General features: G+C 40.0%; 1 protein-coding gene across 8 annotated transcripts in view; it reads right to left on the reverse strand.

The window, feature by feature from the left end:
• Positions 1 to 502: 502 nt before the first annotated feature.
• wnk1b (WNK lysine deficient protein kinase 1b) overlaps positions 503 to 14003 on the reverse strand; it is a 218384-nt gene continuing 204883 nt past the window's right edge. For all 8 annotated transcript variants that reach the window (XM_060903420.1, XM_060903417.1, XM_060903422.1 and 5 more), the window contains 2 exons: positions 3735 to 3940; positions 503 to 2290 (listed from right to left, as the gene is read on the reverse strand). In XM_060903420.1, coding sequence (XP_060759403.1) covers positions 1985 to 2290; positions 3735 to 3940 — 512 coding nt within the window. In that variant the 3' untranslated portion in view covers positions 503 to 1984. The remainder of the gene's footprint in view (positions 2291 to 3734; positions 3941 to 14003) is intronic.

Below are 14003 nucleotides of genomic sequence, written 5' to 3' on the forward strand. Positions count from 1 at the left end.
GGCAAGTTTACATGCTACTCCAAGGTCTTTGAAAGGGGGTGCGATTGATGTGAGAACGTTGGCAAGGGCAGGAAACTGAAGACAAGATGTCCACCAGTCTTCAGGCCAAAAAAAGCTCATCACTGATCTTCAGTGCTAGATAACGCTTTTAAACAATTCATACGCCCTTTCTAACAGTAATCAACTAGAACTATACATCACAAGGTCATTTTGGTCTTAACCAAATGTAAAAAAAAAAGGCACCAAACCCACAATCTTTTCCCTACAGTATAGTAGAGCAAACAGCATGTTTATCTTCGTCATGCGAGCCTGACTAGGCACTGACACACCTCTGCTGCCAAAAAAAAAAAAATTTAAATCGCAAAGCAAAGAAAGAAAGAAAGAAAAAGAAAGAAATGCAAGGCACTAGAAACTCCAGTACACTCATTGGGCACTGGGAAGGGAAGGGAAGGGAAGGGAAGGAAAAAACAGACTGGTTATTCAAGTACATTAATTGAAACTGTTTTACATTCACATTTATCTAATAAAATGAAAGAAGTACAAAGTGGGGGAGGGAAAGGGTTAAAGTGTCTCCAATAAGTTCTGTAATAAGGTAAATAGCTAGCCTTACATCACCTTTTACCTAATAGCAACAAATCCTCCTCGTTTCCACCCTTTTTCTACCATTGCTTTAAACTTATGTTGTCCAACAACATTTATAATAAATCACAGTGTTTCAACATCAATAACTGATGGATAAATACAGGTCCGTACAGAACACAACTTTTCTCATTTAAACATACAATTCAAAAAAAAAAATCAACCTGTCGTAAAGAGGTCCCTAACGCGCTTATGATTATAAAAGCTGTAACAATGCTAGCAGATAGTAGATTTAAAGCTTCCCCAGCCTGCAGTATGCGTGAACAAGCCAGACAGGCACCCCCTTCGTCAGTCAGGGTAAATAAACCTCGACCTCACCTCCAGCCTCTCTGATCGCTCGTTCCAAAACTGAATTAATAACGCAGGACGCCTTTTTGGCTTTAAAGAGAGTAAATTTGGGTTAATTTATCCGTTATAACAGGAGGCACAATGACCCCCCCCCAAAAAAAAAAAAAAAGGAGGTGGCGGCACTTGTATACCTACATTGTTAAACTAACATTGTATTGTTAGTTAAATAATTTTAGGGCAAATAAAACTCCCAAGAAGAGATGTGGAGGTGGAGGGTAAGCATGACTGTGTATTACAAAGCAAGCTGGGAGTTCTGTAGTTTTATAGAGTAGCTTTGCAGTCCAAACTCTCAGGGGTGGCTGAATGGCCACTGAGCACGCGAAATTCCACACAACTTTAAAACCATACCCCGATTTTTATACAAGAGAGAGAAGTTGTACACGAATACTCGTTTTCTCTACTAAAGGCCACTTTCTGTGTTTTTAAAATGGGCTTTTGATTTCTTTAATTATTGCATTACATAGCATTAGAACAGATACCAGGATGCCGGAAAGTCTGTAATGGAAAAACGGGGCACATCCATGACCTTCCTCGTTTTCCCCTCTTCCATCACTGGTTCCAGGGACCTCAACTGACTAAAAGTGTGTGAAATAAAGTGAAACAGTCAGGAAAAGCTTAGCAAGCTAGTCCCAGGCTACTCTGGAGCAACATCGTGATACACATTCATGAGATTTTTAAACAAGGGGTGGGGTGGGGTCACCATCCTCTTTGGCTGCTTTAACATTGCTCCCATTGTATTCATTTATTTTTCATCTCTTCTTTGTCCTCATGTCCATTCACCTCAGGGTATGTAAACCTGAGTGCAGGAGTGATTCATGCACACAAGATGTGTTTAAGTGTACGTGTCCACAAACCCTGGCTTATCTCTGTCCCATTTTCCAAAGGTGCAACACACGTGCCTAAGCTCACACCAACTTCGCCACCAGTTCATGTCTCAGCCCCCCTTTCTTTCTCTCTCTCTCTCTCTGTTGTAGCCTAGCACAGGCTAGACCCAACCTTATGTGGTCCTTAAATTATGCCCTCCTGGGTTGCTGACTGATTTTTGCAGCGTGTTGATGTGGAAGGCCTGCAGGGTACCCGGGGCTGCCGGAAACTGTCCGAGGGCCTGAGTGTGTGCGGCTGAGACACTGGCCCACGGGCCGTTGAAAGGTGCAGAGGAGTAGCCGTACTGCGGCGCAGGGCACATCGAGCCTTTACGTGCCCCCAGAGAGGTAGCAGGAGGGTTGAGCATGGATGAAGCCATGTTGGGACACAACTGACCCGGAGCGGAGAACTTCCGGGCCGTGCTTCCAGAAGGAATCATCTGAGGAGACACAATAATTAAGTTTGAGCTTATATCTAGAATTATTCTTTCCACATTTACTGGATATGAGCAATCGTGCACTCTGAGTGGCTACTCGACTACTAGGATATCATCTCATATACCGTGAGTAGAGAAAAAGAAAAATGGCAGAGCGTGCTGCTGAACCAACCGAGGATGAAATAAAAATTCTACTCGAAAACAAAACCTCCAAAATTGCTATTAAGTATTTAAAAGAAACAGAAATAGCTAAAAGAAAAACAAATCACAGATTATGCCCTCTCAATATGGCCTGTTCCACACTCCAGCCCAGTCGGTGGCAGTAATGCACCTGTAAGATGGTTTGCCAACCACCAAAAAACCCTAAAGAAGAACCCCCCCCCAAAAAAAAAAAAAAATATATATATATATATATATACACACAAAAAAAGCAACAAAATATGGAATAAAAGTATTTGATGGTAAGAACACACACATTATATAATTTCAAGAATTATCATCATCACATTTTTCACAGATTGCTCCTGTCATTTCGCCGGTTTGTTTACATTCTAAGCGGAAATGATTTTGTCGGACGTTTTGTATAAAGTTTTTATTTATCGAATTTGCAAAAAATAAAAATGCTCCGTTTCTCAAAATCCAGTGAATGTGGAGAGAATAAAACAGTTATTCCACTCAATCTCATCATACATGGATTACAGACAACTCGGTGCTACGCGCCTCGTCGACTATCAGCTCATGTACGACTCGATTTTGTGGAATAACTTAAATATATAAATGATATAGTTTTTTTTTTTAAAATGCAGCACCAAAAACGATTAAATGGATGTATAGATATTAAGAGTAAAAACCAAACCCTTTGCCTCTATAACAGTCACTGATGTCTTGTACCCAATCTTTAGATCCTCTCAGTTTTAAAAGGGTTACTACCAGTATATTTCTGAAATATCTATTATAACTCTACTATATTTTATAGGTTGCCTTGTTCAAAATAAGTCCAGGGTGGGAAAAAAAAAAGAAAACAAAGAAGTCAAAATATTTTGCTGTCTTGTCTACATAGACATCTCATTTGTAAAATATGAAACTCCTTATTTTTATAGAGATCAACGGTAGATATGTTTGGTTTTTTTTTTTTTTAAACCTAAAAACCATGGGTATACAAACTTTTGCACACGACTGTATTTATATATTTATGCTGACATTGACTTCTCAGCCTTTTCTATGACTATTCAGGCACTGCGTTTTGACTTAGACTAGGGTTACTAAATAGACGCTACCTTCTAGTCCGAGCCAAAGTCGACCATATGTAATCAAGCTCCTCATGAGTCTACTGGATTAGAAAAAAAAAATTAATCAAAATGTTCACTACATTCATTGTTTCCTGGATTTAAAAAAAAAAAAAGAAGAAGAAGAATGACGGCTCTCGGGGGCGAGTGCGGTATCTTACTTCATAGCTGTGGCCCTGGGATGGGGCCTGGTGCTGGGGTTTTGAGCCCCTCTTGCCCTGTGACAGGTTCATGGCATCTCTGGCCCAGTTGTCCACCAGTTTGTGCAGGTCGTCGGTGAATGTGCCCTTGCGACTCTGGGATGCAGTGGAAGGAGGCTGTGTTTGGTTCTGCCCCTGCCCGCCCACCGTGGTTGTGCTGTTCGTTCCTGTAGCCAAAAAAAGAGACAGGGATTTAGGGGCTTCCTGTTATAAACATGCTCAACAAATACAATCGAAGCACACAGAGCATATCGAGGTGTTCATGTTCATGTATATTCTCATATACATCACATCAGACTAGGTGTGTAAGGGAAGAGTGACGGTGGTGAAAAGCCCTAATGAGCACCTGGAGGTCCGCTCTGAGGCTAAAGGGGGAATTTTATCTCTCTGAATCCAGCCTGAAAAACAGGGGCACGGTGAAAGAGTTAAGACATCAGTGAAGGCACATTCACAGTGCTCCAGTCTCATCTCATCCCAGTTAGGCTTCAATCTCACGCTCTGGCTTGCTGCAGTGAGCTACAGCGGCGTTAGAGGGAGCCAAAGAGCAAGACATAGCAATGGAAATGGAGTTCACTGTGGAGTTGAGGTTTCCACTGCTGTAGCCTTAAATGAACTGTGATGACTCCAACTTAAAGTGGATCCTGGAGATTACTATGGGCTTCATTTGTTTTTTTTTTTCTGGGGTGAGCCAGATTTTCCTCTGACAAGTCACACAACTGCAGCTAGTCATGAATTAGTCGTGAAAATTAATAACTGAAATATTTCTTGCTAGTGAAGGTGTTTAATCCTGAGTGGAACAAAATCTACTTCTCGCCTATTAGACTAAATTCTAAGAAAAGTCAATTTCTTGATATAAATCAATCAAAGTATCCGTGTACGATTTAAATTTAACTATAGGGATGCTTATATATTAAATGCATCACCTTGGCTCCCTATGGACATGTCTGAGGATAACTGATGCTCGTGTGTTATTACTCATGTTCATGTCTCATGTATATGAGTTAAAACAAAGAGCGGCAGACGTGTACAGCAAAGGAACTAAACATGAACATAAATGACCTGAATGAAAGCTTAGTGCACGGAGCTTTTGGGCTGTCAGAAACGAAATGGAGAAACACGATATTTTTCTGATGATGATAGAAGAGGATCAGTGCAAGACAAAAAGCATCTAATAAAGCAGCAGCATTGGAAGGTAAAAATATAAAAGTTAAAAAAAAAAAAAAAGGGACATGGCACCAAGAACAACGCCAGAAGCAAAAGCAAAGCTATTCACAGAAGGAAAACACGAGAAAGAAGGAAGTTTGACACGGCTCGACTTCAGCATTTAACCGGATGACGTCCATTCACTTTGCTTTGATGACGAGTTTCAGAGCTATGTGCGGTTTACGGCAGGTTCTATACGCTTCGTAGCACACGGAGTGCTTAACTCACTAACCATGTTAGCTCCTTAACCAAGGATTAGACAAGTAAGCATGTTAATCTGGGCTGTATTATAGCTCTGCTGGGTGAGGATAACATAAGCGAAGAAAGAAAATAGCTACTACTAATAATTATTTGGATTATTATTATTTTTTAAAAACCACAAAAAAAAAACCACATAAAAGTATTTCTTTACAGCATTTTAATCAACTAATATGACTTGAGTTAGTTAAATAAGAGGTCACCAACAGTAATAGAACATTATTAATATTAATATATACACACACAACAGCGCTGTTCAGTGCTTAATTCTGATTGGTCAGAAGATGTTGACTGATTAATTCAGTGCTTTTTTTTTTTAACAGCTATTCCACAACATTATATGCAACTGTAAATGGATAAAAATTATCCTGCGTCATTCTTGAATAAATATTAATAAAAAATTTCAATCGTCGGCAAACTGCTGTTGAATTAGAGGAATAAAACACAATGGGTTGCTGATTATTTTCCTCCAACAGCACAACCCACTTTTCTAACTGATCATACCATGAGGATACAATATGAATTTTTTTTTTTTTACTCAGACACCCAAATTAATAGAAGTTCTCAAAAAATATTCCATACTTTTTTTTTTTTTAAACTCTATTTCAGGGTGACCAATAGACTGATGGTCTGAATTACTGAGGAAGGTCTTATCTTCACCAAATCTCTGATTTGTTCAATTCTGGTCAGTCACATTCAAAATAAAGGCAAATATCTACAGACTTTCTCTCTAACTAACTAAAAGACTCAGATTTGCCATATTTGCGCGGAGCGAATCATTTTCAACGTGTCAATTCGACTCCAAAGCTTTGGGTTTGACTCTTAGTTTTCAGTGCCTGGAATCAGGAAATCATTCGAAAGTTTGGGGTCACCCAGACAATTTTGTGTTTTCCATGAAAAGTCACACTTTTATTTACCACCATAAGTTGTAAAATGAATAGAAAATATAGTCGAGACATTTTTCTGGCCATTTTGAGCATTTAATCGACCCCACAAATGTGATGCTCCAGAAACTCAATCTGCTCAAAGGAAGGTCAGTTTTATAGCTTCTCTAAAGAGCTCAACTGTTTTCAGCTGTGCTAACATGATTGTACAAGGGTTTTCTAATCATCCATTAGCCTTCTGAGGCAATGAGCAAACACATTGTACCATTAGAACACTGGAGTGAGAGTTGCTGGAAATGGGCCTCTATACACCTATGGAGATATTGCACCAAAAACCACACATTTGCAGCTAGAATAGTCATTTACCACATTAGCAATGTATAGAGTGGATTTCTGATTAGTTTAAAGTGATCTTCATTGAAAAGAACAGTGCTTTTCTTTCAAAAATAAGGACATTTCAAAGTGACCCCAAACTTTTGAACGGTAGTGTATATGCCACTGGATTGAAAAAATAAATAAGTGAACAAATAATAGCTATCAGCTAACTGATTCAAACAGATTTGCTTCTTGTGGCCGAAATAATTTATTATCGATTTAGCCCATAGGAAGAAAGCAACCCAAGTGTATAAGGGTTAGTGCAGGGAATACGGGGCTTAGCTCTGATGTAATCGGATGAGAGCTCAGACTAGTCCGTTTGGATTGTACTCGATTGCCTGCTAAGGTAAACAGCGCTAGGAATAGAAATGCCTCTCAGCGAAGTGCGGGATTTATTTTCTTTTTTTGCAAGAAAAGAAGCACAAATAAGCAAATTGATGGGAATGATTCCACTGGCACAAATTTAGTGGAAAATATGGTTATTAAAGTTGACGTGCCACATTTACAGCACAGGAATGGATCATCAGGACGGAGAAATGCTCAAGTCAGGAATGACTGCTACGCAGTGCTCAGCGTGCCATGCTCAAACACCACACACACACACACACAAATACAGAACAGGACAACAGGAAGTGAGGGAGGAAGGAGGAAGGGACATAAAAAAGAGAGAAAGAGAGAGAGAGAGAGATAATTACTACAGAGTTGGTTGCAGGGGCACACTTTTTTCACCATCTTCCCTGAAGCATGGAGAGAAGCACGGGATTGAAGAGAGTCAGTGTTAAAGACACTCCACTTCCAACACAATGCATTACAGGGAGAGCATGTTTACCTGCTATGCTAAAGCTACCTCACGCCACCTCTGCGCCTGATATAGCAACGCTGTGCACTAAAACTTAAAATGGAAAGGAAATAGAGCAAAGGAGCTAACCTTCAGCATGACTTTCCTCATTTCAATAAAGTCACCTAAAAAAAAAGTGGACTGGCCATCATCCAACTGAAGCTCTATATAGACTTTAATAAGAGATACAAACGTTTGTGCACCCCATTTTATTATTATTATTATTATTATTATTAAATGATGCCACCAAAAAGACATTTCCTTCATCATAACATATGCTGTATGAATTTCTTCCATATTCCTCCTAAAGTCTTAAACATCCTGCTGCTTCTTTTTGGATTTTCCTGACTTATTTTCCACTCTTTCCTCACGTCTATACATCTGCGTTCTGCATTTCATGCTTTTCAACCGTTTCACAGCTCTACGAAAGATATTCTGTTTTAAGTCTTGTGATGGATTTTTCCCTGATTCCCCCCCCCCACACACAGAACTCGGAGAAAACAGCTGGAGGGTTTCACCCTGTTTGAACTTTCCAAGCCTTAAATGAGACTTAAAACAAAAAAAGTGAACAATTTTACTTTAAACCATTATGTGGCACATTCTAATAAATAAATACTAGGGATGCAGACATTTGAGCTTGTTAATGAAGACTCCTGATCTACACTATACTGACGTAATATTTAGGATGTGTCCGAACAGATTTTTAAAAACTGTATTCTTTCATGCAGAAAAGAAAGAGAGGGGGATGCAAATTTTTGCATTCGACTATGGATAAAGCGAGTAAATCCGAAACTATCTGACGTGCACAAGTACATCATGTTGCAATGAACCAAACACAAGAAATCATGATAAAATAATCCTTGGCTTATTTTAAATAATTTACATTTTAAAAAACCTCAGATATTTCAAAATGAATTAGTGGTTTGGTTTTAAGTGTCAGAACAAGAAGTTAAATAATCAATAAAAATGAAGGCACAAATGTATTAAATAGTTATGGTAAAGGTTAAAGTGTTTAGTATTTGAGTGAAGTATAATGCACTTTAATGCATGGCTGAGGGGTTAAAACAAGCCCAAAGAGTTGTGTTTTGGACTGAAGTGTGAGAGCATAAGACAATGGAGAATCACAGATGATCTTGGAATAATAAAATGGGCTAAAACTGGGATCACTATTAGCACGGAGGTGTCTCGGTATAGAAAATTAGCCTCCACAAATAACTAATCTCAATAATAAGATGCAAGGATCTTTTAATTATCTCCAAAAATATCAGTCTTCCCTGTTATAATCAGTAACCCAAGAATTCATTCGGTCATTAAAAGTTCCTGTAACTACATGGAGGCATAAACCTATTCCATGCTAGTACATAGTGACTCATGATGTTGGTTTAGTGGTTGAACCATTTTAGTGGTGAATTTGGATCATTTTGAGATGGCACGGTCCAGAAAGTGTTCCCAAAACAAGAATCACGTGAGAGTGTAGGAAAGAGACAAAGGAAAAGCGTTACACACAAAGAGCCAAGCACGGCGTACTCAGAAAACGGGTCCTTCTGCCACCTGGTTTGAAGGTCACTCTCTCCGACCCACAGCTGAACTTTACACAGCCTGTGGCACAAAAAGAGGAGAGAGAGAGAGAGAGAGAGAGAGAGAACAAGGTACAAAAAAAAGGAGAGGAAGAAGGAGACATACACAAATACACAGTAGGAAAATGGAAAACAAGGTCATGAGATCCAGAGAGAGAGGGAGAGAATGGGGAGGGGGGGGCAAAAAAGAGAAAGATGGGGAGGGAGAGAGAGAAAGAAGGGGGTAGAAGGGGGGACAAAAAGAGAGACACAGAGAGAGAAGGGGGTAGAAAGGGGGGACAAAAAGAGAGACACAAAGAGGGAGAAAAAGAGGAAGCGACAGAGATTGGGAGAGAGACAGAGAAGGGGGGGACAAAAAAAGGGACAGACAGAGAGAGAAGGGGGAGAAAGAGGGGGACAAAAAGAGGGAGAGAGAGAAAGAGGGGGACAAAAAGAGGGAGAGAGAGAAAGAGGGGGACAAAAAGAGGGAGAGAGAGAGAAAGAGGGGGACAAAAAGAGGGAGAGAGAGAGAGAAAGAGGGGGACAAAAAGAGGGAGAGAGAGAGAGAAAGAGGGGGACAAAAAGAGGGAGAGAGAGAGAGAAAGAGGGGGACAAAAAGAGGGAGAGAGAGAGAAAGAGGGGGACAAAAAGAGGGAGAGAGAGAGAGGGGGACAAAAAGAGGGAGAGAGAGAAAGAGGGGGACAAAAAGAGGGAGAGAGAGAAAGAGGGGGACAAAAAGAGGGAGAGAGAGAAAGAGGGGGACAAAAAGAGGGAGAGAGAGAGAGAGAGAGGGGGACAAAAAGAGGGAGAGAGAGAGAAAGAGGGGGACAAAAAGAGGGAGAGAGAGAGAGAAAGAGGGGGACAAAAAGAGGGAGAGAGAGAGAGAAAGAGGGGGACAAAAAGAGGGAGAGAGAGAAAGAGGGGGACAAAAAGAGGGAGAGAGAGAAAGAGGGGGACAAAAAGAGGGAGAGAGAGAAAGAGGGAGACAAAAAGAGGGAGAGAGAGAGAAAGAGGGGGACAAAAAGAGGGAGAGAGAGAGAAAGAGGGGGACAAAAAGAGGGAGAGAGAGAGAAAGAGGGGGACAAAAAGAGGGAGAGAGAGAGAGAAAGAAGGGGACAAAAAGAGGGAGAGAGATGGGGACGAGAGAGAGAGAGAGACGGAGGGAGAAGGGGAGAAAGAGGGGGACAAAAAGAGGGAGAGACAGAGAGATGTGGAGAAAGAGGGGGACAAAAAGAGAGAGAGGAGAGAGAGGCAGAAACAGACAGAGACAGACAGTAGTGGTAGCTCAAAAGATTGGTGAGCATGGAGATTCACTGCTCAGTGAAGGAGGCAAGCAGCAGCACACTACAGCTACCATCTCCAGAGGCATTTAAGCCAAATCATGCACTGGTGAGTTTCACAAAGAGGAGGCCACATCAACTTGTACAAAGTGATAAAAAGATTAATTGATAGAAAAGCAGGGATTCAAAAACACTAATGTCGAAGGTAAAGCTCACTCTGCATCACTCACTGTACAGAACATACACGATAAATTACACCCTGCACCATTTTCAGCAATTTTTAGCAAATGAGTTACAACCCCAAAATCAGAAAAAGTTGGGACGGTATGGAAAATGCAAATTAAAAAAAAGAAAGCAGTGATTTCTAAATTTACTTTGACTTGTATATTTCATTGCGGACTGTATGAATGAACCCAAGATATTTCATGTTTTGTTGGTCAACTTTTTCATTTAATATACATCTGTTCCTGCGTTTCCGACCTGCAACACATTCCAAAAAAAATTTGGGACGGCAGCAGTTTAGGACGAGTACTGAGGTAAAACAATTAAATAATAATGTTATTTGAAACAGCTGATGTCAACAGGTGACGGTAATCGTGATTTGGTATAAAATCAGTATTCAGGAAAGGCAGAGTCTTTGAGGAGCGAAGATGGGCCGAGGATCTCCAGTTTGTCAAGAAACACATGAGAAAGTTATTGAAATGTTTAAAAACAATGTTCCTCAAAGAAAGATAGGAAGGGATTTGGATATTTCACTCTCAACGGTGCATAAGATCATTAAACGATTCAAGGAATCTGGGGGAATTCTGGTGCGTAAAGGGCAAGGGCTCAAGCCTAATCTGAACCCCCGTGATCTCTGATCCCTCAGACGGCACTGCATCAAGAACCGTCATTCATCTACAGCTGATAGAACCACATGGGCTCGGGATTACTTTGGTAAACCTTTATCGAGCTACAGTACAGAGTTACATCCACAAACACCAGTTAAAACTTTACTGTGCAAAAAGGAAGCTTTGTGTTAACTGTGTCCAGAAGCGCCGTCGACTTCTCTGGGCTCGGAGGCGTCTGGGACGGACCATCGCACAGCGGAAACGTGTATTGTGGTCAAATGAATCAGTATTCCAGGTCTTTTTTGTAAAAAACGGACTATGTGTGCTCCAGACCAAATAAAAAAAAGGGCCATCCAGACTGTTACCAGGAACAATTCCAAAAGTCAGGGTGTGCCACGGTATGGTATTGTGTCAGCACCCTTGGCAAAGGTAACTTACACTTCTGTGATGGAGCATTAATGCAGAAAAGTACACTGAGATTTTGGAGCAACATCTGCTGCCTTCAAGACGACGTCTTTTCCAGGGAGATTTCAACAAGACAATGCAAAACCACATTCTGCTCACATTACAAAGGCGTGGCTGTGGAAGAAGAAGAGGGCGTGTCCTTTCTGTCTCCAATAGAGAATGGGTGGTGAATTTTGAAATGAAAAATATGACAACAACCCTGTACACCTGAAGACCTGTTTGGACGAAGAATGGGAGAAAACACCACCTGAAACGCTTCATCGCTTGGTGTCTTCAGGCCCTGAACATCTTTTAAATGTTTTGCAAAAATCAAAATTGAAATGTGTTTATTTTGAACAAACAAAACAATACAATTCATGAGGTGAAACATCAAATAATGTGCTGTTGTATTGTTTTGAGTGCAATACAAGTCAATTATTATTTACAAATCATTATTTTCAGTTTTAACACCAGTTTCAACATACCATACCAACATTTTCTGATTTAGGGTTGTAACTTTAAGCAACATTTCCATGTTCTGACACCGAGTTGTTGTTGTTTTTTTTTAACCCTCTGGGGTCTGAGAGTATTTTCTGGCACTCTAATGATTTTGTCATGCTTTGATTTTGTGATCAATTTCAACAAATCTAAGCAGTATTTTCAAAGTCATATGACTTTTTTGTATTCAGCACAAGTTCAGCTACAATAACATCTATGTAGTATGTATGTCATGACTGTAATTTAAAACAAACAAACGAAGATGTTGTAAAAAGCAGTTTTAGAACTGTGTCGAAATGTGTGAAAAAACATGACCTTACCCATTCTGTCAAACCGTTTTGATCACTTGAGGTGCTTCTGTTCAGTCTTAGGAATGTATCAAGCACAAAAACTTAAATCTGCTCCATTGATTTGGACAATTAACTGGCCACCAAAAAAAAAAATGTCCTATTGTTTTGGGATAAAGGGTTGGCAGTGGGAAAGGTATTCAATGAGAAGTGTAAAAAATTTCCATTCCATTCAATGAGAAGAGTGAAAACCCCTCCCACTGCCAACTCTTAATCCCATCAGGTCAAGTGATTAAAAGGTTCAACGCAATGGGTAAAGTAATGTTTTTTTCACACATTCCAACACAGTTCTAAAACTGGTTTTTACAACATCTTCATTTATCTGCTATTTGCCTTTATTTTGGTATTTGACTCTATTCAGTGTGTCTTGAAATTAACTCTTGTACTATTTTACTCAGTTCAGAGCCACAACCAACTCTGTTACACAATTACTCTGTAATTTTGCTCCCACTCCAACTTTTACTCTCTAAACTCAAAATCAAGCAAAATTAACTACTTTTGAGGAAACTACTTTTAACTCTGGAAAAACTACTCAGTCATTTTTCCTGTGTATGCACTACAGCGCACGTATATCAACCAATCTGATCATAATAAATAGAAGAAATATTTACACTTACTCGAGTTGATCTTCGGCCGGATCGAGTTGAAGGGGGGGGGGGGGGGGGGAATAAATAAATAAAAAGAGCACCGCTCATCATCAGTGTCGCAGCTCTCGATTGAACTGAATCGCTGTCCTGAATCATCCGAAGCGCATAAAATCCGCGTGCCATTTCGCAACAAGTTTTACCTCCAAATAACCTGAACTATGTCTGACAGATTTTATCCTGTTTACGGTGGGCGCTCCCACTGCGGAAGAGAAACCAATCGAAAGCAAAAGAGTGAAAGTGATCATCCTGCCGTTACCATGTGAATAGTCTTTTATGAATGCGCAAGTGTGCGCTCAGTGCTCCGACTCCGGTGTGACTGAGTAAGATGACAAGTTTTATGTTTCATCTAATTTAGGCAATTTAAAAACTATAATATTATTGGCCAGTGGGCACATAGGAAAGTGTAAAGTTTCTGTCAATATGTTTATCATGCTTGTATGATGAAAAACTCGAAGATATTTATCTAAATACATGACCTACTCATTCTAAACCTGCCGAGCTTCACTGGCGAAGCTCTCGACCCCAGAGGGTTAAATAAGAAAATCAAACTAACACGCCAGTGCTGTTGAATTCTCGATTCTGATTGGTCAGAACGTGTTGACTGATTTTCTAGAACATCAGTCCTGACAGTATTACAGCTGCAAATGACTGATAATGTTATCATTTCTATAGTAACAGCTCATTCACTGGGAGTTAAGTGGCTATAATTGTTGACATGGCACAGTTTTCTTTAAGGAGATATTTATTTAAACGTTTATAAGAGGACTCTGCGGCGTCGGCACTTTGTAACAGTCGGCAAGATTTCCGATTCAGGAACGTCTTCAGGACAGAAGAGTTTACGGTAATGCTTTCTGCTTTCGCAGTATCGTAACAAGCTGAATTTCTGTCTTATTAACTTTAAGAGAAAGAAAAAAAGATGGGCTGGTGAGGGCCGTTTATAGCAACTATAACGTAAGTGATGACGAGAACTAACTTGGTTTTTTTGCAGATGTTCTGTCAGATGACAAACGTTCAATTATTTAATTAAACTGTAAATGCTGGCAAACTGTTGTGGCATATGAGAAATAAAA

This window comes from Neoarius graeffei, chromosome 21 (assembly GCF_027579695.1).
Source record: "Neoarius graeffei isolate fNeoGra1 chromosome 21, fNeoGra1.pri, whole genome shotgun sequence".
Classification (NCBI taxonomy): domain Eukaryota; kingdom Metazoa; phylum Chordata; class Actinopteri; order Siluriformes; family Ariidae; genus Neoarius; species Neoarius graeffei.